The sequence below is a fragment of the Dendrobates tinctorius genome, unplaced genomic scaffold (genome assembly GCF_039654945.1).
Source record: "Dendrobates tinctorius isolate UK_male_01 unplaced genomic scaffold, ASM3965494v1 ptg000073l, whole genome shotgun sequence".
NCBI classification, from domain to species: domain Eukaryota; kingdom Metazoa; phylum Chordata; class Amphibia; order Anura; family Dendrobatidae; genus Dendrobates; species Dendrobates tinctorius.
In genome coordinates, this window is record NW_027361741.1 from 36,522,473 (window position 1) to 36,549,101 (window position 26,629).

The 26,629-nt window shown below is 46.2% G+C and overlaps 1 protein-coding gene across 1 annotated transcript; it reads left to right on the plus strand.

Annotated features, from left to right (window-relative positions):
- The first annotated feature begins 9,538 nt into the window (after positions 1–9,538).
- Positions 9,539–26,605, plus strand: UNC119B (unc-119 lipid binding chaperone B). The gene is made up of 5 exons (XM_073582765.1): positions 9,539–9,819; positions 9,888–9,998; positions 15,049–15,157; positions 18,528–18,700; positions 21,529–26,605. The coding sequence occupies exons 1-5, from the start codon at positions 9,621–9,623 to the stop codon at positions 21,639–21,641; spliced, it is 705 nt and encodes a 234-aa protein (XP_073438866.1). The 5' UTR covers positions 9,539–9,620; the 3' UTR covers positions 21,642–26,605.
- The last annotated feature ends 24 nt before the right edge of the window (positions 26,606–26,629 follow it).

The following is a 26,629-nucleotide window of genomic DNA, read 5'->3' on the forward strand; positions in this document are numbered from 1 at the left end:
AAATTATTATTAAACAACATGTATGTCAGTACCTGGATAAGAATGAAGTGATTAAACAGAGTCAGCATGGGTTTGTAACTAATAAATCATGTCAGACTAACTTAATTTCCTTCTATGACGGAATCACTGATTGGGTGGATCAAGGAAATGCTGTAGATATAGTATATCTTGACTTCAGCAAAGCATTTGACAAAGTATCTCATACAATCCTTATTGAAAAAATGACTAAGTATGGAATGGACAAGGCAACTGTTAGGTGGATTCATAACTGGCTTAGTGATCGGACCCAAAGAGTGGTCGTAAATGGCTGCACATCCAGTTGGAAGAATGTCTCAAGTGGGGTACCACAGGGCTCTGTCCTGGGCCCTGTATTGTTCAACATCTTTATCAATGATTTAGATGAAGGAATTGAGGGTAAACTGATTAAATTTGCTGATGACACAAAGCTAGGAGGGATAGCTAATACTAGAGAAGAGAGAGAGAGGATTCAAAAAGATATAAATAAACTGACAGAATGGTTTTTAACAGGGAAAAATGCAAAGTACTACGGTACATCTGGGCAATAAAAAAATGAAAAAAGCATATACAGAATGGGAGGAATAGGGCTAAGCAACAGCACATGTGAAAATGACTTGGGTATACTAATAGATCACAGACTGAATATTAGTCAACAGTGTGATGCAGCAGCAAAAAAGGCAAATGCAATTCTAGGATGTATTAACAGAAGCATACAGTCTAGATCACGTGAAATTATTATTTCCCTCTACTCCTCTTTGGTCAGACCTCATCTGGAATATTGTGTCCAGTTTTGGGCACCACATTTTAAAAAAGACATCAACAAACTGGAGCAAGTTCAGAAAAGAGCGACCAGAATGGTGACCGGTCTGCAAACCCTGTCTTATGAGGAAAGGTTGCATGATTTGGGAATGTTTAGTTTGCAAAAGAGAAGACTGAGAGGAGACTTAATAGCTGTCTACAAATATCTAAAGGGCTGTCACATTGTAGAAGGATCAACTTTATTCTCATTTGCACAAGGAAAGACTAGAAGCAATGGGATAAAACTGAATGGGAGGAGACACAGATTAAATGTTAGAAATAACTTTTTGACAGTTAGAGTGATCAATGAGTGGAACAAGCTGCCACGAGAAGTGGTGAGTTCTCCTTCAATGGAAGTCTTCAAACAGAGGCTGTACAGACATCTGACTGGGATGATTTAGCGAATCCTGCTTTGAGTAGGAGGTTGGACCAGATGGCCCAGGAGGTCCCTTCCAACTCTACGATTCTATGATTCTATTATTCTATGATTCTATGAATCCTGTATGGAGGAGCAGGGGCCCATAATATACTGTATGGAGGAGCAGGGCGGCCCATAATTCTGTGTGAAGGAACAGGGCGGCCCATAATACTGTATGGAGGAGCAGGGGCCCATAATACTGTATGGAGGAGCAGGGGCCCATAATATACTGTATGGAGGAGCAGGGCGGCCCATAATTCAGTGTGAAGGAGCAGGGCGGCCCATAATGCTGTATGGAGGAGCAGGGGGCCCATAATGCTGTATGGAGGAGCAGTATATGCAGCCGGTGATGTGCTATATGGATGAGCAATATAAGTAGCCTGTGATATACTGTATGAATGAGCATTATATGGGGCCCATAATACTGTATGGCGGACTATGTGGTGCCCATAATACTGTATGGCGGACTATGTGGTGCCCATAATACTGTATGGAGGACTATGTGGTGCCCATATTGTACTATACCTGTATTTTTTATCTGTGCATCATTAATCGTGGCATGTATTAAAGGGGCCCACTGAGACTTTCGCAGGCCCACGAAAACCTGGAGCTGACCCTGGTGACATCGCACATCAAGATGAATGCTGGCTGCAGCTGTGACAGGGCATTCTATCCCTCCTCCACTGCATCTAGCTCACTCTCTGATTTTGAACCAGTCACAGAAGATGAAGTAATCAGGCTCCTTGCATCTTCTCACCCTACCACTTGCACCAGTGACCCCATCACATCTCCTCCAGTCCCTTTCCCCTGCTGTCACCACTCACCTAACAAAAATATTCAACCTCTCACTCTCTTCTGGTATCTTTCCTTCCTCTTTAAGCATGCCATCATACAGCCATTACTTAAAAAACCATCCCTTGACCAAAACTGTGCCGCGAACTATAGACCTGTCTCAAATCTTCCCTTCATCTCTAAACTCCTGGAACGCCTGGTCCACACCCGTCTTATCCGCTATCTCTCAGATAACTCTCTTCTCGACCCTCTCCAATCCGGCTTCCACTCCTTACACTCTACTGAAACGGCCCTCACTAAAGTCTCTAATGATCTTCTAACAGCTAAAGCTAATGGTCACTACTCCACGCTAATTCTCTTGGATCTCTCTGCAGCATTCGACACTGTGGATCATCAGCTCCTCCTCACTATGCTCCGTTCCATTGGCCTCAAGGACACCATTCTCTCTTGGTTCTCCTCCTATCTCTCTGACCGCTCCTTTACTGTATCTTTTGCTGGCTCCTCCTCCTCTAATCTTCCCCTTACTGTTGGGGTTCCTCAAGGATTGGTTCTAGGCCCCCTCCTCTTCTCTTTGTATACTGCCCCTATTGGTCAAGCAATCAGCAGATTTGGGTTCCAGTCCCATCTCTATGCTGATGACACCCAATTATACACTTCTTCTCCTGATATCATGCCTGCCTTTTTGGAAAACACCAGTGATTGTCTTACTGCTGTCTCTAACATCATGTCCTCCCTCTATCTGAAACTGAACCTGTCAAAAACTGAACTCCTTGTGTTTCCTCCCTCTATTAACCTACCTATGCCCGACATTGCCATTTCCATGTGTGGTTCCACCATTACTCCCCAGCAACATGCCCGCTGTCTTGGGGTCATACTTGATTCAGAGCTTTCATTCACCACCCCCCCCCCCCCCACATCCGAACATTGGCTCGCTCTTGTTATCTGCACCTCAAAAACATTTCTAGAATTCGACCCTTTCTTACTTTTGACTCTGCAAAAACTCTTACTGTTTCTCTTATTCATTCTCGTCTGGACTATTGTAACTCTCTTCTAATCAGTCTCCCTCTTAACAAACTCTCCCCTCTCCAATCTGTCCTGAATGCAGCAGTTAGGATCATATTCCTCACCAATCGTTATACCGATGCCTCTACCTTGTGACAGTCCTTACACTGGCTACCCATCCACTCCAGAATTCAGTATAAACTTATTACCCTCACCCACAAAACCCTCCATGGCTCAACACCATCCTACATCTCCTCTCTCGTCTCAGCCTACCACCTTACCCGTGCCCTCCGTTCTGCTAATGACCTGAGGTTAACATCCTCATTAATCAGAACCTCCCACTCCCGTCTCCAAGACTTTTCACGAGCCGCGCCAATTCTTTGGAATGCACTACAAAGGCTAGTACGATTAATCCCCAAACCCCACAGTTTTAAGCGTGCCTTAAAAACTCATTTGTTCAGACTGGCCAATCGCCTCAACGCATTAAAGTAAATATCCCTGTGTGGCTCATTTCTAAATTTTTCTCAAATGCTTTTTGCATTTAATAGCCCTCTGTGTCTGAACTGTTACATATTTAGACTGTTAACTGGTTCATGTAGCAACAGGAACACCCGATTCTTACTGTCACGTCGGCGGCGGCGGTAGCCGCCGCCGTCCCAGCAGCGGCGGAGCCCGCCGCCGCCGCCTATACTCACCGGCGCTCGCCACACCACACTGTGCCCGCCTCCTCCTCGTTCCCATCAGTCCGGCGCGTGCCTGCTTCATGCGGGCGCCTTAGGCCGCGGGCACACGCTCTGCAGGTCTCTTAACCCTGCAGCGCCCGCCCAGAAGCCTGAGCACCCAATCAGCCAGCAGCACGGGGTATATCAGGCGTCTCCAACATGGTGGAGACGCCTGATTATCGTGTGCCTTTCCTTACGGTATCCTGGCCAAGTGTTTAGGGGTTTCCCCTTCTCACTCTCTCTCCTTTGTCCTGTACTCCGTGTCCCCGTCCTGCACTCCAGGGCCCAGTCCTGTACTCTGTGTCTCCGTCCTGCATCCCAGTGCCCTGTCCTGTACTCCGATTCTCCGTCCTGCACTCCAGTGCCCAGTCCTGTACTCCGTTTCTCCGTCCTGCACTCCAGTGCCCAGTCCTGTACTCCGTGTCCCCGTCCTGCACTCCAGTGCCCAGTCCTGTACTCTGTGTCTCCGTCCTGCATCCCAGTGCCCTGTCCTGTACTCCGATTCTCCGTCCTGCACTCCAGTGCCCAGTCCTGTACTCCGTTTCTCCGTCCTGCACTCCAGTGCCCAGTCTTGTACTCCGTTTCTCCGTCCTGCACCCCAGTGCCCAGTCCTGTACTCCGTGTCTCTGTCCTGTACTCCAGTGCCCAGTCCTGTACTCCGTGTCTCCGTCCCGTACTCCGCTCTCTGTGCCTGGTCCTGTACTCCGTGTTTCCGTCCTGCACGCCACTCTGTACTTCCTACTCCGTTCTGCATTTCGTTCTCAGTCCTGTACCCCTCACTTAGTCCTTTGAGCCACCCCTCTTGGTTGTAGCAGTTGTGGCATCTGTCTTCCGAGGGCCTGCCCCTAACGGCCCCTGTATAGGGGTCGGCACCACCTGGTGCGCTCACCCCCGGGAGCTCCAGTGCCGCGATCCAGAGGGTCCACTCTCGGACGTAACCTACCTGCCGTCACACTTACACTAGGGAAGGTCCAAACCATAAAAACAATAAAAGCAATTGTTACCATCCACCTTTCGTGTCTCCCCTTTTCCCTTATAGATTGTAAGCTTGCGAGCAGGGCCCTCATACCTCTTAGATCAAAACAGATACCATGTGTTTATTGCTATGTTGTAATGTCTATTGTCTGTACAAGTCCCCTCTATAATGTAAAGTGCTGTGGAATATGTTGGCACTGTAGAAATAAAATTATTATTATTCTGCTCTGCGACAGGCCATGCATCGACGTCACATAGCAGTTACGTTATATGACTCCTGCAGCCTTTGATAGGTTGGAGACCAGTGATCACTGTATTACCTGTACACTATATACAGAGGTTCTGTGTATAATACCATTGGTGATCACTGTATTACCTGTACATTGACACTAAATACAGAGCTCCTGTGTATAATGTCACTGGTGATCACTGTATTACCTGTACACTATATACAGAGCTCCTGTGAATAATGTCACTGGTGATCACTGTATTACCTGTACACTGACACTATATACAGAGCACCTGTGTATAATATCACTGCTGGTAATAACAGTGTTAGTATTGTGGGTTGTATTCATGATTAGTATTGCAGTATTTGGTCATTATGTGGTGGTAATTTGTGGTCTGATGTCGGCATAGCAGTATTTCTCCTTGTATGTGGTATTATTTGGTCCTTATATGCTGGTAATATGTCATATTATTGAGTGGCGTAGCTAGGGTTTCAGTTCAGGGGGGGGGGGGGGGCGAAACCTCTGAGTGGGCCCCTAACTCGGTAACTTTGATTACAACTCGGTGACGCACCCTAATAGTGGATGTAGGAGATGACTGCGCTGTTACTGAAAATAATCCCTATAAAAAGACCAATATTGATATTACCATCATATAGTCAGTGGTAAATACCAGTCCTACAAAACATATAAGTGATTACTGCACAGTTATAGTTGGTGTCTTACAATCTTTCTGATGGAATCGTTCACTTTTCACGTCTTCTCCATCTGGCCCAGACCGACATGACAACTCCTCCAGCCACGACTCTGCTACAGAGAATACAACAACCACATGTTTCACTTCTCATATTCCAGTTCCATCACCATGTATCCCCAACCTGCACAAACCCCTCATCCTGCTGATACCCCAATGCTGAGCCGCTGCTGCCATGTGTCCCTATTACTGCACCGGCTACCCCAATACTGAGTCGCTGCTGCCGTATGTGTCCCTATTACTGCACCTGATAGCCCAATACTGAGCCGCTGCTGCCGTATGTGTCCCTATTACTGCACCTGATACTCCAATACTGAGCCTCTGCTGCCGTATGTGTCCCTATTACTGCACCGGATACCCCAATGCTGAGCCGCTGCTGCCGTATGTGTCCCTATTACTGCACCTGATACCCCAATGCTGAGCCGCTGCTGCCGTATGTGTCCCTATTACTGCACCTGATACCCCAATGCTGAGCCGCTGCTGCCGTATGTGTCCCTATTACTGCACCTGATACCCCAATGCTGAGCCGCTGCTGCCGTATGTATCCCTATTACTGCACCTGATACCCCAATACTGAGCCGCTGCTGCCGTATGTGTCACTATTACTGTACCCGAAACCCCCTATAAACACACGGCTCCGCTCCATACACCCCATAAACACATGGCTCCGCTCCGTACACCCCGTACACACGCGGCTCCGCTCCGTACACCCCGTACACACGCGGCTCCGCTCCGTACACCCCGTACACACGCGGCTCCGCTCCGTACACCCCGTACACACGCGGCTCCGCTCCGTACACCCCGTACACACGCGGCTCCGCTCCGTACACCCCGTACACACGCGGCTCCGCTCCGTACACCCCGTACACACGCGGCTCCGCTCCGTACACCCCGTACACACGCGGCTCCGCTCCGTACACCCCGTACACACGCGGCTCCGCTCCGTACACCCCGTACACACGCGGCTCCGCTCCGTACACCCCGTACACACGCGGCTCTGCTCCGTACACCCCGTTCACACGCGGCTCCGATCCGTACACACTCTGCTCCACGCCGTACACCCCATACACACACGGCTCCGCTCTGTACACCTCGCACACACGCGGCTCCGCTCTGTACACCTCGCACACACGCGGCTCCGCTCCGTACACCTCGCCCACACGCGGCTCCGCTCCGTACACCCCGTACACACGCGGCTCCGCTCTGTCTCTGTACACCTCGTACACACACGGCTCCGCTCCGTACACCTTGTACACAAACAGCTCCGTTGCGTACACCTTGTACACAAACGTCTCCGCTCACCCCATACACACACGGCTCCGCTCCTCCATACACCTCATTCATGCATATCTCTGCTCCGTACACCTTCTACACACATGGCTCCGCTCCTCCGTACACCTCATACATGCATAGCTCTGCTCCGTACACCTTCTACACACACGGCTCCGCTCTGTACACCTCATACACACATAGCTCTGCTACATCCACCCTGTAAACCCCTCCTGACCCCACACAGAAACTTCACCTCATCCAGTCAGCACCATGACAACCAGCACAGCAGAGTCCTGCAGCCACTGAAGGCCTCTGGTCATGTGACCGCTGACTCCGCCCCTCCTATGACCTCATCACAAGTCATGTGCGCACAGAATAGCCCAGGATGACATTGCTGGCTGAGAGGTGGGGGCCCCCCACCGCCTTCTCAGGGGCTGCAGAGTAGGGAGATCGATTCTCCCTGCTCTGCCGCAGATTAGTGGTGTGGTGTAGTGTAGTGTAGCTCCGGTGGGCCCCCTCAGAGTGTGGGGCCCGGGCCCCCCCCCCACGGTAGCTACGCTACTGATTGAGTCACTATATGGTCTGATCATGGTGTGGCGGTATTTGTCCCTTGTATGTAGTATTATTCAGTCACTAAGTGGTCTGGTCATGGTGTGGTAGTATTTCTTTTCAGTATGTGGTATTATTCAGTCACCATGTGGTGGAATATGTAGTCTAGTTATGGTGCGGTGGTATTTCTCCTTGTATGTGGTATTATTTGGTCGCTCTATGCTGGTAATATTTGGTCACTATGTGGTCTGGTCATGGTGTGGTGGAATTTGTTCCCTGTATGTGGTATTATTGGTCTTGGTATAGTGGATTGTGTTGTGTATGGTGGTCATTTGTTCTCTCTAATAATTAAATACTTGGCATACAGCGGTAGAGATGCACTTACAGGGGTTTTCCTGTGAAAAAAGTAATGACCTCTCCACAGGATAAGTGATAACGTATTGATTGGTGGGGGGTCTGACTGCTGGGATCCATTCGGCAAAATGTGGAACTTTTTATCCCCATTAGACTGGAGTGGCATGTCTGACTTGATCACTGATCCATTCATTCCCTCCATGGCTGCACTTGTTTTTTTCTAGAAGCCCCAAAGAGAATGAATGGAGCTGCGGTCAGATATCCCACCTTCCGTTCCATTTTAAAATGAGGATGTGTCCTATCAAGGATAAAACTTCCTCATTCTTCCGATCGGTGCAGTTTCTAATGGTCGGACCTAAGTGATCACATATCCTGTGGAGCCCATGGATCGGTGATAACTTGTTTTAACCAAAGAACCCCATTAATGTAAACTACCGTAATTATACATCCCAGTTATGGGGTGCACAGTAGATGTGCAGGAGCCGCCTGTGTTTTACAGCCAAAGCTCCACTATAATGGGGATAACGACTGACAGGTATTTGCATATAGCTGTAGGGTGGGCCCCTAGAGTCCATTCCCCTGGTGGGCCCCAGTCAGACCCTGAGTATGCATGTAAGGCCGGGGTCACACTGGCGAGGAATACGGCCGATTGAGAGGCGCTAAAAGCCCGCATTAGACACGGACCAATGATTCTCTATGGGGTCCCTCTCACCAGCCGTATATTTCTCATCTGTATTCTACGGTCCGTGCCAATCGCAGCATGCTGCGATTGTCAGCGTACTACGCCCGTAGTACGCCAATGCAAGTCTATGGGTGCGTAAAAAATACGGATTACACACGGACCACACATGTGACTTGCGAGAAATACGCACCCGGTGTCTTTTAGCAAAGCCGGCAATTCAGTGCGCTATACAGTAAACTCACACTGACAGGTTTAATAAAGAAACGAAAGAATAGATATATACACATAGAATACACATATATATATATATATATATATGCATTCTAGGTGTCTATATCTATTCTTTGGTTTCTGTTAGAAACCCTGTCATAGGGCTCCATTATATGTCCATTTTGCAAGCCTGCGAGAAAATCTCGCCATACGGATGCCATACGGATTACATACGGATGCTGACATGCGCAAAATACGCGACCACACCTTGATTACGGATGACATACGGAGCACTGTTTAGGGGCCATTCATCCGTATTACGCATGTAAAATACTGACCGTATTTTGCGTCGGTTAGTGTGACCCCGGCCTTATAGATGTGTGAGAGCAGTGGCCCAAAGTCACTTAAAAACATCAGTTACATATTCGAATCTGTGAAATATCAGCTGTGTGCCCACTTTGATGCCAGTTCTGGTGCCCAGAACTCATTTGGGCCAGGCTGGGGAGACCTGGTTTTGATGTGTCACTCCCTGTTCTATATATCAGCAGCAGGGCAGAGGGGCCAGCGTGTGAGTGAGGGGGCTGCCCTACCGCCCTCAGGAAGAAGAGGCCACCACTCAACAAAGCCGCTGCCCCAGCGAATGCACGACTACTAGACTGAGGACTCTGCTCTGCGCCGTCCTCTCACATCACGCGTCACTGGAACCCTGCGTTCTCATTGGTGGAAGCATCAGTGGAGACCCGCCTCATGCGTTTACGTGCCCGATGTTGCTTGGAAACCGTAGGGCCCGCCTACTCTCCATAGTTACGGCACTAGCGGAGGTGGCAGCCGCCATCTTGTTGTAGAAATGAGCGGGTCGAACCGAGAGGCAGAACGCAAAAAAGCCGGAGGCGGAGTGATCAACCGGCTGAAAGCTCGGAGGGTGCAGGGCCGGGAAGTCAGCGACTCCGACCACCGGGGTGTGACTCCGGTCACCGAGCACGAGTTGTTGGGCCTCAAGGAGCTGAGACCGGAGCACGTCCTGGGCCTGAGCAGAGTCACAGACAGTAAGTTGGGGGGCGGCGGGCGCCTCCTCGGTAACGGCTCCTCTCATTGCTCTTGGTCTCGTCTCTAGATTATCTGTGTAAGCCGGACGAGAACGTCTATGGCATTGACTTCACCCGCTTCAAGATCCGGGACCTGGAGACTGGCACCGTGCTGTTCGAGATCTCCAAGCCGTGCCCAGGTAGTGACTGCGGCGGCTGCCTGGCGCCTGTGGGTCTATGGAGGCAGTGCTAGCTAACTGGTGTGCAGGCCAGGTGCCACGATGCCATCACACACAGGCAATGCCACGATGCCGCTATATCAGAGGTGCCACGATGCCATCACACAGGCAATGCCACCATATCAGAGGTGCCACGATGCCATCACACACAGGCAATGCCACCATATCAGAGGTGCCACGATGACATCACACACAGGCAATGCCACCATATCAGAGGTGCCACGATGCCATCACACACAGGCAATGCCACGATGCCGCCATATCAGAGGTGCCACGATGCCATCACACAGGCAATGCCACCATATCAGAGGTGCCACGATGCCATCACACACAGGCAATGCCACCATATCAGAGGTGCCACGATGACATCACACACAGGCAATGCCACCATATCAGAGGTGCCACGATGCCATCACACACAGGCAATGCCACGATGCCGCCATATCAGAGGTGCCACGATGCCATCACACACAGGCAATGCCACCATATCAGAGGTGCCACGATGCCATCACACACAGGCAATGCCACCATATCAGAGGTGCCACGATGCCATCACACACAGGCAATGCCACCATATCAGAGGTGCCACGATGCCATCACACACAGGCAATGCCACGATGCCGCCATATCAGAGGTGCCACGATGCCATCACAAACAGGCAATGCCACGATGCCGCCATATCAGAGGTGCCACAATGCCATCACACACAGGCAATGCCACGATTCCTCCATAACGGAGGTGCCACGATGCCATCACACACAGGCAATGCCACGATGCCTCCATAACGGAGGTGCCACAATGCCATCACACACAGGCAATGCCACGATGCCTCCATATCGGAGGTGCCCGGATGCCACCACACACAGATGATGCCTCCATATCGGAGGTGCCCGGATGCCACCACACACAGATGATGCCTCCATATCGGAGGTGCCACAATGCCACCACACACAAACGATGCCTCCATAACAGAGGTGCCACGATGCCATCACACACAGGCAATGCCACGATGCCTTCATATCGGAGGTGCCACAATGCCATCACACACAGGCAATGCCACCATATCAGAGGTGCCACAATGCCATCACACACACAGGCAATGCCACGATGCCGCCATATCAGAGGTGCCACGATGCCATCACACACAGGCAATGCCACGATTCCTCCATAACGGAGGTGCCACGATGCCATCACACACAGGCAATGCCACGATGCCTCCATAACGGAGGTGCCACAATGCCATCACACACAGGCAATGCCACGATGCCGCCGTATCAGAGGTGCCCCAATGCCACCACACACAGACGATGCCTCCATATCGGAGGTGCCCCAATGCCACCACACACAGACGATGCCTCCATATCGGAGGTGCCCCAATGCCACCACACACAGATGATGCCTCCATATCGGAGGTGCCCCGATGCCACCACACACAGATGATGCCTCCATATCGGAGGTGCCACAATGCCACCACACACAGACGATGCCTCCATAACAGAGGTGCCACGATGCCATCACATACAGGCAATGCCACGATGCCATCACACACAGGCAATGCCACGATGCCTCCATAACGGAGGTGCCACAATGCCATCACACACAGGCAATGCCACGATGCCGCCGTATCAGAGGTACCACAATGCCACCACACACAGACGATGCTTCCATATCGGAGGTGCCACAATGCCACCACACACAGACGATGCCTCCATATCGGAGGTGCCACAATGCCACCACACACAGACGATGCCTCCATATCGGAGGTGCCACAATGCCACCACACAGACGATGCCTCCATATCGGAGGTGCCACGATGCCATCACACACAGGCAATGCCACGATGCCATCACACACAGGCAATGCCACGATGCCTCCATATCGGAGGTGCCACAATGCCATCACACACAGGCAATGCCACGATGCCTCCATATTGGAGGTGCTATGATGCCATCACACACAGGCAGTGCTGCCATACTGGTAGTGCCATGATGCCACCACACACCAATGGTGCCACAATGCCGCCACACACTGGCGCTGCCACGATACTGCCATATTGGAGGTTCCACAATGCCGTCACACAAAGACAATGCCGCCATACTCTTCTCAGCATTGAGATTCCAACAATCAATAAGTAAATGCCAATGCATAATGGAAATCGCAGCATCGATAGACATGCTAATCATATGCAAATGTCTCAATTTATTCAGTATGAAGTATGAGCGCCACACACAGGTTTACACACCTTGGCTGCTATCAGGTTATTGATGGTTGTTTTGCCACGCTGAATGCACTTGGACAAATCATCAAGATCCGCTGCCAGCAGCTCCCTTTGTAATTGCCGACCCACAACATCCCAGATGTGCCCGATTAGAGACAAGGCCGGAACCACAGCAGGCTATGGTATCGTGTTCAGCCGTACAGACTGCTCACATGTGATCTGGCTCCTGGGACACTGGAGACATTGCGTACCACAGGTTCTACCACCAAATCGCTGTAGGCCACTTGATACTGAATAAGTCAAGATATTTTTACAAAATTTGTTTCATCATTTGCTTATCGCTAACGTGTCTCTTGATCCTCTGATTTTCATAATTGCACAACTCCTCATTCTTGGTGTAATTTCACTGTTCTGAAGTGTATAATGAATACCACCAATATGATTCAACAATACTGTCACACACCCCCTTCTCATTTGAAAAGTGGTAAGAAATATGTTAGCGTTATAGAAATAAAATGATTATAATGAATACCAGCATACAGTGCCATAATAGTCATACAATGAGTACCACCAAATATAAACTAAATTGTCACCTCCAAACGCGTCATCATAGAGGCATCATATAAGCACAGAGCCACCTGGGAGAATGCCATCCAGTGCTCCACGTGATACTTTTATATATTGCCATAACTTCTCAGAATGGTGCAAGGCCAACACCCGGCACTCTCGACGATCCACTATTTCCAGCTTCCTCAGTGTCTAGGTGTGAAGAGTGTATAGAGCGGAACAGTACTGTGCTGTACACGGTGTAGTGCAAGAATGTCAAACTCAAATACCCACAGGGATAAAACTAAAAACTTGGACAAAGTCTAGGGCCGACCTTTGATATTTATTAAAAAACGTGTCTACAATTCAGGAAGTTTTTTCTCCTTCCTTACAGAGTAATTGCCCCACATAGTGCTCCATACAGTATAATGGGCCCCATATAGTGCTTTATACAGTATAGTGGGCCCCATATAGTGCTTTATACAGTATAGTGGGCCCCATATAGTCCTCCATACAGAATAATGGGCCCCACATAGCCTTCCATACAGTATAATGGGCCCTACATAGCCCTGCATACAGAATAATGGGCCCTACATATCCCTGTATACTGAATAATGGGCCCTTACATAGCACTGCATACAGAAAAATGAGCCCCACCTAATCCTGCTTACAGAATAATGGGCCCCACATAGTTCTCTACAGAATAACCGTCCACACATATTCCTCTATACAGTATAATGGGCCCAGCATAGTCCTCCATACAGAATAATGGGCCCCACATTTAAAAAAAAAAAAAAAACCTACCCCAGTCCCCCGCTGCACTGGTCTCTGCAATGTGTCTTCTGCGGCTCTTCACTGCTCGACACAGTGGATGCGAAATAGTGGCATCATCATGCCCGCTACGCTGACACATCACACACAGAGGGAGAATGATGGCGAAAGGGAATGTCAGCTGACAGGCTCCCCCCCCCCCCATCCATAATTTCTTCATCTGTATCGGCATCCAAGAAGGTGCAATGTCAGCGTCGCTGGCCAAACTCGGCCCGTGGGCCAGAGCTTGACATATGTGGTGTAGTGGTTCTTGGAGGAGTGGGGGGGCGTTGCAGATCATCATTTACTGAAGTGAATAGGAGCTGATCTGCTGTACCAAAGAATGACTAGTGATCAGAGTACAGTGCTGTAATGCTCCATACACGGTTTACATCCAGCCATCGTGGTAGCATCATATAGTGTCAGACCCCCATATTAATGACCTATACTTGGGCTATGTCCTCAGTATATGAGTTCTGAATAACTCATTTAAATGTACCTCTTCACAGACAACGCTTAAAGGGCATGTTCAGTGCTGCAGGTTAGGCTGGTTTCACATTAGTGTTTTTTTGTGCATCGTATGCGTCATGCGCACCTATGTTTAACATGGCGTGCGCATGGTCTAGCGTCTTCACGCGTTCGTATGCGTTTTCGTGCGCATGCGTTTTTTTAAGGGGTGCGCCTAGGCGCGCCAGATGCAACCTGTTGCATTTTTGGGTCTGTCCAACGGCGTAAAAAAAAACCACTTGCGCACGGAATGCGACAAAATAACGCATTACAGTCTATGGGAACGCAGGCGTGCGCAAGGGTAGGCGCACGCCTGCGTTACAAAACACGTGTTTTAAGAGTTAACATGGCTAGAAACTGGTTAAAATGCATGTACCTAAAAAAAAAACCACATGCAAAAGGCATGATGCGTTTTTTGCATGCGTTTCTATTGCGCACGAAGCACTGCGCTAAAAACCGCTAATGTGAAAGTAGCCTTAGATATCCACAGCATGTCCATTTGCGCTGCAGATTTTCATCAGGGATTACACTCTTGTCCATGCAAAGGGGAAAATCTGCTGAAAATGTCCACAATAGTTTGCCCCACTCGGAGCAGCAGATCTTCCCGTCTGTTTTATTGTATAGTTACTGACCACCAAACGTACATGAAGGAAAACTTACTGCTAGAAATCTTTTTAAACAAAGGACATTGGTTTCATATCCTATCGAACTAGTGGTACAACTGCACCCACAGCCCTTCCATTATTCGGAAATTCGCTTATTAATAACCACATGATCAGTGTTCCCTTTAACAAACCAACCATGAAGGCCATAGTCGTGTCTCACATGGGGTCTCTGGATGTTTTTACAGTCAGAATGAACTTCTAAATATGAAATAAATCTGAAATTCTAAATGTTTCTCTCTTGTGCTTTCTTTTGGGTTTGTAATAGACCAAGACGATGAGGATGAAGACGCAGGGCACGGGGATAGTAGCGCTGGTCGGTTTGTCCGATATCAGTTCACACCAGCGTTTCTTAGACTTCGAAAAGTAGGAGCTACGTGAGTAGTCCAGTGCAACCCTTCCTACAGCTCGTCTCAGGCATCTTTATGGACCTGGTCGCTGTTCTTTGTAAGCGGCTCATTAGATCGATAGCGGCATACATAATGGGTATGGGAGGATCCTGATGTTTTTTGTTAGAAATCTGAGGTCTGGGTTTGATAGACTATTTTTCAGTCCGTGGTTCTGCCAGGAGCCTTTATTCTGCTTTCACAAGAATTTGCCTGACCGCTGTAGATTGCGGTTGACAAAAAAGACAAACTAGAATTTTGTAACAGGTTGAAATCATCTTTGCATGTAGACGTTATTGCGGCACGCATGCACTATTTAAGGAGACGCTATAATACCTCATCTGTTACAATGAAGTTATTCTGCTACCCCCTTGCCCCTCAAAAAAAAAAAAAGTTTGTGAATTAAAATAAAAAATCGGCACACCATTTAAAGTACAGTACGTAATCGGAGCAAATTCCTTCAGGAGTTGACGTAGGACTCGTGTCATGCCAGGCATTTCTCCTCGGACCCTTATGACAGCATACAGTTTTACACACGCTGGGCATGCCATGTTTTTTATAATTGTAACCCACAGTATAATCTCATAATAAAGCAATATATTCCATTGAATGTTTCTCCCTAACTGTTGGAAGTAATCAGTTTTAACAAAACATAGAGCAGAATTGCGGCGGGAGCCCCGTTGTGGTGCTTCACTTTGGATCGACTTCTTTCCCTGCTGCTATTAAGGTCACAGTTGTGATCAGTGACCTATTTAGTAGAGTGTAGTCGGAAATCATCCATTTAATTTGTGATTTCCGAGACTCATGCTGCTCCCTTTTATATGCACTTCTTACAAGTATTAATAAATGTCATGTGTAGTCCAGAAGTTTAAGCGCCGTATGTAAAACTGGTGCAAATCTGGTTCGAATCACTTAGCAACTTTAAATGTGGCTGTGCTTCTTGTGCAATGTTAAAATGGGTTGCTCCTGAGTAGAGGCGTTAGGTGATGCTGTTGTGGATTTGTTCCATTAGTGTGGCTGGGACTTGTGGTCCCACCCAGAGTGTCTTTCTTGCTACCGGGTGCTGGTTATCTGTAGTAGTTAGCCTCCTTCTGCGAGCCTTACTTATAACTGTAAGCTACAATTAGCTGTTGGGTGTATATAAGGCCACGTTCACACTCTCCGTATTCTACCTCAGTATTTGTGAGCCAAAACCAGCGGCAAAGTTGAATAGAAACACATGCACCACTTAGCTTGTTTAAGTAACCGACCAGGCTGCGATACCATCGTAGTTGTGCAAAAAAAAAAAGTTGCAACTTTTTTTTACACCTTTAGGCAACGGGAAATAGCAGCGTTTTGGATGCAGCGTATTTTCGCTGTTTCCAAAACATTGAGTTCCAGTCACGCAAGTAAATCTGCATGTGTTTATTGAACTATGCCGATTTACCACCTCTAATCAATGGCTGTGGGCGAAACTATGCAGACTGTTAATTAACATGCTGCTGCTTGTAAACCCACGCCGGGGGGGGGGGTGAGTTTACGCAGTGTTAAATAAAGCACAGTGGGCCTGGGGTTTCTATAAAGCCCATCCACTGTGCTTTTAATGTAGAACGCATAGTTTTGGACACAGCGAAGTTGAGCTGCGTTCAGAACGCTGCTCTTCCTGATCGTGGGCTCATACCCAGCACCGTAAAAAAAAAAAAATACGATCCAGTATTGTTCCTGAAAAGTGGAATGAGTGTCATACGAATACAATGCAATTTTTGTCACATCAGTTCTTTGCGTGTGTAGCTTAATGTAAATGTATTTTAGTACTAAATACATTTCAGAAAAATGGCATGGGATCCCCCAAAATTTTATTAACCAGCAGAGGGAAAGCAGACAGCTGGGGGCAGATGTTTATAGCCTGTGAAGGGGGAAATACCCATGGAGCTCCCCAGGCTTTTAAAATCAGCTCACAGCTGTGTACTTAGCTTTTAGAGGTTATTAAAATGGGGGACATCATCACCCACCCAAAAAAAATGTAGGGTCCCCCTATAAGTAATATAATACTTAACGAAGGCTAGGCAGCCTTGCGTTGACTGGAAAAAGATGAGCAGGCTTCATATCCAATGAACTCCGTTCATCTCAATAGCGCGAGCGCCGTTAGAACTTTTCCCACTGCACTTGCACTGACGTAATTTAGGTGAAAGGAGTTAATTTGATCAGAACGCCAATGAACTTTCTCATGCTTGCGTTGATGTTAGTGAAGTGAAAGGAGTTCATTGGTTACGAGCCTCGCTCAACTTTATCATGTCACTGAGTTGCACAAGCACGCACAGATCAGTGTCTGCCGGATGGCATCATGCAACAATTCAGCCTGCCGTCTAGATGTAGCAGAACAAATGCATTATTCTTGTCGGAGAGGTCAGGAATATGGTTCTCTATATTTTTTTTTTTTACTCTCAAAGGGGACATGGGCTTCAATGGATTGGACGCAAAGAAGAGCAGGTGTTTTTGGTTAATTTTTATTCAATAAAGGAGTCTGTGTCATTTTTTCAAATAAAGGACTTTATTCTGTTTTTTTTTTTTTTTTTTTACAGTTCGACTATGGGGTTTGTAATGAGGGTGTCTTATAGATGCCTCTCCATTACTAAACCCTGGGCTTGATGTCAACGGCCAGTACTATCATCCCACTTGCCAATGCACCAGAGCAAGTGGGAATAGCGAGGCTAAGTGCCAGAATTGGCACATCTTATGGATGCGCCTTTTCTGGGGCGGCTGTGAGCTGATGTTATTAAGTCTGGGATGGTGCAAATATCCATGGCCCCTTCCTAGCCTGTTAATATCAACCCACAGCTGTCTGCCTAGCCTTTGCTGGTTATTATATGGAAGACCCTACATTATCATTTTTTTGGAGAGGAAGGGGGTCTCCCATCTTAATAACCAGTAAAGGCTAAGAATACAACTGTGAGTTTATATTAATAGTCTGGGAAGCTCCATGGGTAACCCCCCTCCTTTCCAGGCTATAAAAATCTGCCCCAGCTGTCTGCTTTCACTCTGCTGATTAATAAAATTTCACAGGATCCCAAGACTTTTTTTCAGAACTTTATTAATTAAATACATGTGCAGTGAGCTACACAAGTACTGCACTCATTAATCTGAGCCTAGTTGGTTGGGGTTTTGGGCAGGGCTGTGGAGTCAGTAAGCCAAACCTTCCACTTCTCAATTTCCATGACACCGACTCTTACTCCACCAAAATGGGCTCCGACTCCACAGCCCTGGTTTTGGGGCACTAAGTAGTAAATTAATAAACTATGAAATAAATTATTTTGCTAAAATAATGCATTTGTACAGGTTTTACTGAATTGATTTTTTTTTTTTTTTTTTTTTTAAATTTTAGTGTCGAGTTTACTGTAGGAGATAAACCGGTGAAGAGTTTCCGAATGATTGAGAGACATTATTTCCGCGATCGAATACTTAAAAGCTTTGATTTTGACTTTGGCTTTTGCATTCCAAACAGTAGTAACACATGTGAACACATGTATGAATTTCCACAACTTTCAGAAGAACTGAGTAAGTGTTTTTCTATTAACATGAGTTTAATATAGAAATCAATGTTGAGAGTTGCTGTAATGATAGTTGTGTAAGAATGGTTTGCAGGGCTGATTTTCTCCCCTACTTCCATGCTTTCTTACATATATGTAGCATTACTTAGCAATAAGTTTTAGAAGGGAAAGAAAAAGTTGAAAGCCTAAGGCTATGTGCCCACTTTGCAAAAATGCTGCGGAATTGTCCAGGTAACATGCATGCGTTTTCCCGCAAAACAAGCGATTGGCAAGTGTTTTTAGCTTGCAGAATGCTAGCGCTTTTCAAAGCGATTTGAAGCATCGCTTGGAAAAGTGATTGACAGGTTGTTCACACTTGTCAAGCATAGTGCTTGACAAGTGTGACCAACTTTTTACTATTGATGCTGCCTATGCAGCATCAATAGTAAAAGATACAATGTTAAAAATAATTTAAAAAATATGGATATACTCACCTCCTGACGGCCCCCGATCTCAGCCGCGACCCCGGTCCTCAACATCGCTGCCGGCAAGTTCCGTTCCCAGGCGTGCTTTGCGAGAATGACCTCTGATGATGTAGCCTTCTCGTAAAGCATCCCTGGGAAAGGAACTTGCCGGCAGCGCTGCTGAAAACTCCGGGGGCCGAAAGAGGGTAAGTATATCTCTATTTTTTATTTTAATTCTATTTTTTACAGGAATATGGTACCCAGGGCCTGGAGGAGAGTCTCCTCTCCTCCAGACCCTGGGTACCATCCGCACATGAAGCGCTCACTTTACGCATGGTGGGCATAGCCACATGCGTAAAGTGAGGGTTTCAATGCAATCCTATATTCCGCAAAATTAATGGACATGCTGTGGATTTTTCAGATATGCGATTCCGCAGCAGAAAAATCCTCAGCATTGGCACAGCAAGTGCAGAATCCCATAGGATTGCATGGGATGCGTTTTATTAGAGTTTTTTTAAGCGTTTCCGCAGCGGAAACGCTTAAAAAAACGCAACGTGGGCACACAGCCTTAAAAGGATTATCCAGTGCCAGATAATTTCTGCATAAGGACTCTCTCACCCTCCACCCCTCCGCCTCAAAAAATGCTCCTGAAGTGCTATCCAAACTCATGTGGTATGTGAATGGAGAATTTTAATTTATTTTTTTTTCTATTTCGCATTGGTTAGAATTTTATTTATAGTACATACCATATATATTCGTGTATAAGCCGAGATTTTCAGTACATTTTTTTTTGTGCTGAAATTGCCCCCCTCAGCTTATACACAAGTCATTGTCCAGAAAGCCGGAGGGGGAGGGGAGCAGCGGTAGGAGCCGGTGGCTGTGATATCATACTCGCGCCATCGCTGAACGTGCCTGCATCTCTGTTGTCCCGGTGCGGCAGCTCTTCCCCTTTGCTGAGCGTTCACATGGTACCACTCATTAAGGTAATGAATATGCACGTGTCTCCACTTCCATAGGCGTGGAGCGCATATTCATTACCTTAATGAGCGGTACCATGTGACCACTGAGCACAGGAAGAGCTGCCACCGGGACAACAGAGATGCAGGGACGTGTAGCGACGGTGCAAGGAGGAAGGTGGGGAGCTGTTATGAATGGGTCACCGAGGAAAAGAAACAACACAAGCTAAGTCTCAGCAAACCAGAGAGGTTGGTAACTATGCAGACTGCAGATCCCTGATTCTAACCACACAACTAGCAGCAGTCGTGGAGCGTTCCTACGTTGGTCCTAGACGCTTCGTCACAACCGGAGAGCTAAATAAGCCTAAAGCAGGAAAAGAGGAAAATTAACTGCCCCAGGGCAGACCCCAAAGGAAAGACAGCCCCCCACATGTATTGACTGTGAAACAAGATGAAAACACATGCAAAGGCAGGAAAATAGGCTGAGCAAACGATGGGGCCAAACTAACTAGAAAGGACAGGAAAGGAAAGACACTGTCTGCAATCTGCCAAAAACAATGTCCAACACATCCGATAGCAAAATTAACCCTGAAGTCACTAGACTTCTCGCACTATATCAGCACTCTGAAATATTCTGAGACAGAGCAAAAAGAAGCCAATCTAATAAGGGACAAAAAAAGAGCAAATTGGAAAAAACAGATAAATAAGAGTGGAAATTCAGCACAGCCCAGACAGGCTGGCTGACCACACAAAAAACTGAATTGACCAACAAGAGCAAGTGTGAACATTAGCAAAAACAAACTTAACTTGAGAAGACTGGAACAGAGCTGAGTCCAAGACCTGAGAAGCAGACTAAATCACCAGCACCAGGATAGGGCATCGGCTGTCTTATATCCAGTCTGATACTCCAGAGATCCAATAGTTATCCTCCTCTTTAGGTGGCAGATCACTACCAATTAAACCAACCTCACTATCTCCTGTCACCACCAGAAGGAGAACTCTCAACTGGTGGAGCAGAAAATGAGCTCATAACAGGGAGCCAAGCCATGCATACAAGGATGGGAAGGGGGGAGCCCAGCCATGCATACAACGATGGGATGGGGGGAGCCACACAGAGCAGGACAGGACGGGGAGGAGCCACACAGAGCAGGACATGGATGAGGGGACAATGCATACCTGGCTTATACTCGAGTCAATAAGCTTACCCAGTTTTCTGTGGGAAAATTAGGTGCCTCAGCTTATACTCTGGTTGGCTTATGCTCGAATATATACGGGTAGTTTATCTTTGTTTTTATTTTATTTTTTTTTTTAACTATACAGCAATATAACTATAAATTGCAAGATATAATTGCAAAAATGCTAGACATCTAGACATTTTTTTATTTTTTTTTTAATTCTATATGACTTTCACATTTTTTTTTCTCTCTTTCCTACAGTTCACTTGATGATTGATAACCCATATGAGACCAGATCTGACAGTTTCTACTTCGTGGATAACAAGCTCATCATGCACAATAAAGCGGATTATGCCTACAATGGTGGCCAGTAGGGCTGTGCTTCCTTGGACTGTTCTGTTTTGAGACAGAACATTCCTTGACAAGAGCAGAGGATTAGGGGATAATATATCCTGTGCTTGACATATTATGGACATTTCTAATTTTCATTCTTTTTTTTTTTCTCTCCCTTTTATATTGTGCTGCAATACAGAACTGAAGACTTTGTACAAAAGATATTAATTTATTTTTATAATATCCGTGTGATCGTCCTTTATTGGGCTTTTGCACTGTGGAGGAAGCTATAGAAGAACAGTCGCTGTTACGAAAATATACATATTTGAAATGTTAAGCGATTTCCATAACTTGGTTCTTAGTTTGTGCAATACTATAACCTCCTTTTCCCCTTTTTCAGGATATTTGTTTTTAAAGTCCACAGAGTGTTCTTAACATTTTTTTTATATATTTCTTAAATCAAGTTTGGTAAAATGTCTATAGCATCTTGTTTCCTGTGTTGCCCAAAGGAAGCTTCGGTAGCATCTGCTTAAAAAAAAAAAACCCCGCAAACATATCATTATGTACAAATAGTCCTTTTTTATGCTAACGATTGGCTAGTAAGGTCTAATTTTTATTCTCTCTTCATCCTCAATAGCTTTTAAAGGCATATTTGTTCCAAAAAAAACCTGTAAGCAATAATTTATTATCCAAATACCAGGTATTGTGTCTACCTGCTACCAAGGGAGTGGGGGCCAGGACAGATAAATGTCTTCCATTTGCAGAGTCCAGGTTGAGGATTGTACTGTTCAGATACTGATAGTGGGTCCATACCAGTCCTTGTTCATGTGTCTTTGAATACTAACAAGCACCAATGATGTGAAACTTTACTGTTAAAAAGGCATACTGGTGTAAAGGAGAAATATGTAGTCTATGCCCTGTACATGGTAGAACCCCACATTTTTATGGACTCCATTGATCACAACTTCTCACATGGGGATTGCTTCTATAACGTGTGACGCAACGAGTGGCTAGACTTCTCGTTATACAACCCTTAGGGAATGTGCACACCTTGAGTATTTGCAGCAGATTTCTTTGCAGTAAAAAGCAAAGCGTTCTCAGGAAAAACACTGTGGAAAAATCATGCGTTTTTTACTTTTGCCCCACCCTATTTGAATGGGTGCAAAAAATGCAGATTTAAAAAAATGCTCCGATGGTTCAAATCCAAAAGGAAAAAAAAATTAAGCATGTGCATAAGGTTCCAGAAATCTCATTCACTTTGCTTGTACTGTCAGATCCTACGTTTGTTTTTCCCCCGTGACGAAAAATGCAGCGTCTGAACAAGCTCTGCGTTTTGTAATTCATCTGAAAGAATCGATAGGAGGATTTGAGCATAGCTCCATCTATCAGCTTGTCTCATCCAAACACTATTTCGTAAAGGGTTATCATAAATGATTAAAAAAAAGTGACTTTGTAATTTCTTTATATTAAAAATCCTCTCCATTCTCTGGAGCACAGGGGATTTTAATGTTATGATTTACCTCCGTTTCCTAGGTTACCAGCCATTCCGCATTCTATCAGACATGGTTGCTCTCCTAGGCAGGAGCGCCATGCTTAAGGCTGTGTGCACACACTGCGGATTCTGCTGCGGATCCGCAGCGTTTCTGGCCCTGCGGGTCCGCAGCAGTTTCTGCTGCGTTGTACAGTACCATTCTTTGCAGTGGTCAAACCAAAAACGCTGTTCACATGCTGCAGATTTTTCCGCGGGTTACAATCTGCAGCATGTCAATTCTTTGTGCGGAATCCGCTGCGGTTTCACACCTTATCCATTGTGATGTGTGAAACCGCAGGTAAACCACAGGTCTTTTGACCTGCGATTTTTACAAATCCGTGGGGACAAATCCGCAGCTCTCCAAACTACGTGTGCACATAGCCTTAAAGTTCTTTCTAGATAGCTTGTAATGTATATGTATAGCTTTGAAGCTGTACGCTTCTGATGCTGCAGAGACAAAGTTGGCTGTGCTTGCAGCAATGGAGAGCACACAGTTCGAGCCGGCGGTACCACTCATCCGAACTGTCAATCAAGCAGCAAATGGTGTAATCCTGCGAACGTTGAGTAAACTGCTTTAGGAAAAACTTGCAGCAATTCTAGTTTAGAGCCTCTGACAACAGATTGCACCTCCTGTCTGAGCTGTCCTTTTCAGCTTGTCATCTGGCACATGAAGCCCTCCCACCTAAATGCTGGCTATTAGGCTAGGCTCATGCCACGGAATTTTCTCAGGTTTCGAGAAGATGGGGCAAAGAAACTTCTTCTATTTTCTCAATCTGTGAAAATTGTGCCCACTTGGAGGTCATCCGAGTGCAGTCCGATATATTGCACAGACTCATTGACTTGCATGGTTGAGTATGATCTAAATGCAAATCATATGATCTGAATATCTAATGCAAATCATGCATGCTGCGATTTTATTTTTTCCCCGACATGCGAGTCCCATAGAATCGGACGAGTCTCGCATGTTAATACCCGGCACTCGGGAGTGTAGCGTGCGGCACGAGTTTCCCGCAAGTCTGACCCCAGCCTATCAATGATACAAGTGCGATCTGATGTTTTGTCAAATCGCACTCGTGAAGACAACCGTGTTTTCAGTCCGAGTCCTTAGAGCTGTATGTTGGAGCGCTAGCAATTGCCTGTTTTTAATGTTTTATAAAAAATGATCAATTTGTCTGTTACTAGCTCATACCCTTATTTTCTCCCAGCTGCCCGCCATCTGAGCTTGCTCTTTTGCACAAGCAAATTCCTAGGATAATTGAAGGGAAATTTGTGACATGGACTTGAAAAGGTTTTTGCTCTGTGCCATGGCTGTTAGAAATGCAAATTACAGTTGTTAAAGGGATATTAGTAGATGCCGGCAGATGCTGCTGCTAATCCTGGGATCTACTGGATTACATTCATAAACTGTAAATGAGTAGTTTAATCTTTATCTAAAGCTCCCTTTTATTTATGACTCTGGGACAGGTACATGTAATGTTTTTGTTTAAAAAAAAAAAAAAAAGTGTATAATTAGAAACTAACCAATAGTTTGAATCAGGTTTTTGTTATGTAATTTTCCATTTTTTTCATATCACAATTTATATTAATTAAAACACAATAGAAATCATGCGGTTTTAACGCTGGCCCCTGGGGTTGTTTTGGACTTATGCTTCCCTTTCTGCACAGAAGACTTTTTAACGGTCTCGTGATCATCAGAGACAGGATTACAATGACAGGAAATGCCTCTAAATACATGTGATGACACAGGATCCACTATTAAATGGATTCTGCCAGCAGGTTTCTGTCACTTAATCTGAGAGCAGCATTATGAAGTGGCAGAGACCCCGATTCCAGTGATGTCACTTACTGGGCTGCTTGCTGTAGTTTTGATAATCTCCTGCTGATAAAAGTTACTTTATCACTAGAGAACTAGTAAACCTGATGCCAGGAAGTCCTCCATTTTCATGAGCTCTGTGTCAGGAAGTCCTCCATTTCCATGAGCTGTGTATTCCCCCCCACTGATTGACAGTTTTCTGTGTACACTGTCCATGGGCAGAACGCGGCTAATCAGTGGGGTGGGTGAGGTTATACAGAGCTAAACATTCAGAGAGCTGCTAGATCTGCAGAGAATAAAGCAGTGATTTTACCAAACGACAGCAAGCAGCCCAGTAAATGATACATCACCGAAATCACAGTCTGTGTCCCTATATTATACTGCTCTCAAATGGCGTATCAAAATCCTGCTGACAGATTCCCTTTAACAATACAATGTGTCAAAGCTGATACTGGTCCCCCACCTTCCATGATAATTTTTTTTTACTTGTTCGTTAGTTGCGGTGTTGCTACTAATGTACATGTGTATTCATTCCCTGGGGGAAAAAAAAACAGAACGAGGTAGTGATGATCGAGCATGCTGTGTCCTAATCAAGTGTTCTTGCTGTATGTGAAAAAAATGCTCAGGTTCCTGCGGCTGTTAGACAGGCACAACACTTGTAGGGATTGCCTGTTAGACAGCCACAACACTTGTAGGGATTGCCTGTTTGTTACGCTCGATCATCACTAGAATTGGAGTCTACAATAACCCTAGTGATCAGTGTGAGAATAGCAAAATGTTTTGTTTTTTAACATTGTGATATGAAAAAAAAAATGTTTAAAATATATACTTTAAAGTTGACGGTGGTGAGACTCTGTACTTTTGTATTGTCCCTTTGTGTATGTCTTGTAGAACATAGGACAAGGATTATTTTTCACTGTAAGGCTACTTTTACACTTACCGCTTTTTGCGGCCCGTTTTTGCGGGCTGATTCGCCGCAATTTTTACGGTCTGTAGCAATAACGGACTGCAAAAAGCTTGCGGATCGACGTTTTTCCAATACTATGGAAATAGTACTGGAAATAAATAAAAAAAAACGGCGTTCCGCAACACCGGAAGTCACGGTGTGCCGTAAAAACAAACTTCTGGGGTTTTGTTTTTTTTTACGGCCTCATTAATTTTCAATGGGGGCTGTGTTCGTATGCCGTGAAAAAGATTGAGCAAGCTTGATCTTTTGTCACAGCCACACGGCGCACCGTAGATTTTTTTGCGGGCTAATTTTGCGGCCCCATAGAAATCTATTGACACGGTAAGTGTAAAATAAGCCTAATTCTGTATTTTGCTCCCAGTGGTGCTGAGGGTGATCATTTCTTCACTATGCAGCGTCTGGTCCCATTTCCAAGCTGCCATTACATGGGTGACATTGGGCATGGTGTCGTGTCCTGGCTACAGGCGGGGTTCTGCGCTGTAATCCGGACACTATGGCCACCACAGCACTGACAACTACAGGAGCAAATACAGAAGTGGCCAAAAGTACTGAACCAGTGGATGCAAATCCTATTTGAGGTCACTGTGCCTTTAAGCTGTGTGTTTGTACCATCTGATACTTCCACAGTTTGGGTAAAGTTACAAGAACTTGTAATTTTTTTTGTCAAAAATAAAGTAATTTTGAGAAAAACAAAGCTGATTTGTGAGTCACCTTTTCA

Coding starts and splice junctions, on each gene's coding strand:
- UNC119B (XM_073582765.1), top strand. CDS start 9,621: ATGAGCGGGTCGAACCGAGAGGCAGAACGCAAAAAAGCCGGAGGCGGA. Junction 9,999..15,048: donor GATCTCCAAGCCGTGCCCAG/GTAGTGACTGCG, acceptor GGTTTGTAATAG/ACCAAGACGATGAGGATGAA. Junction 18,701..21,528: donor ACAACTTTCAGAAGAACTGA/GTAAGTGTTTTT, acceptor TCTTTCCTACAG/TTCACTTGATGATTGATAAC.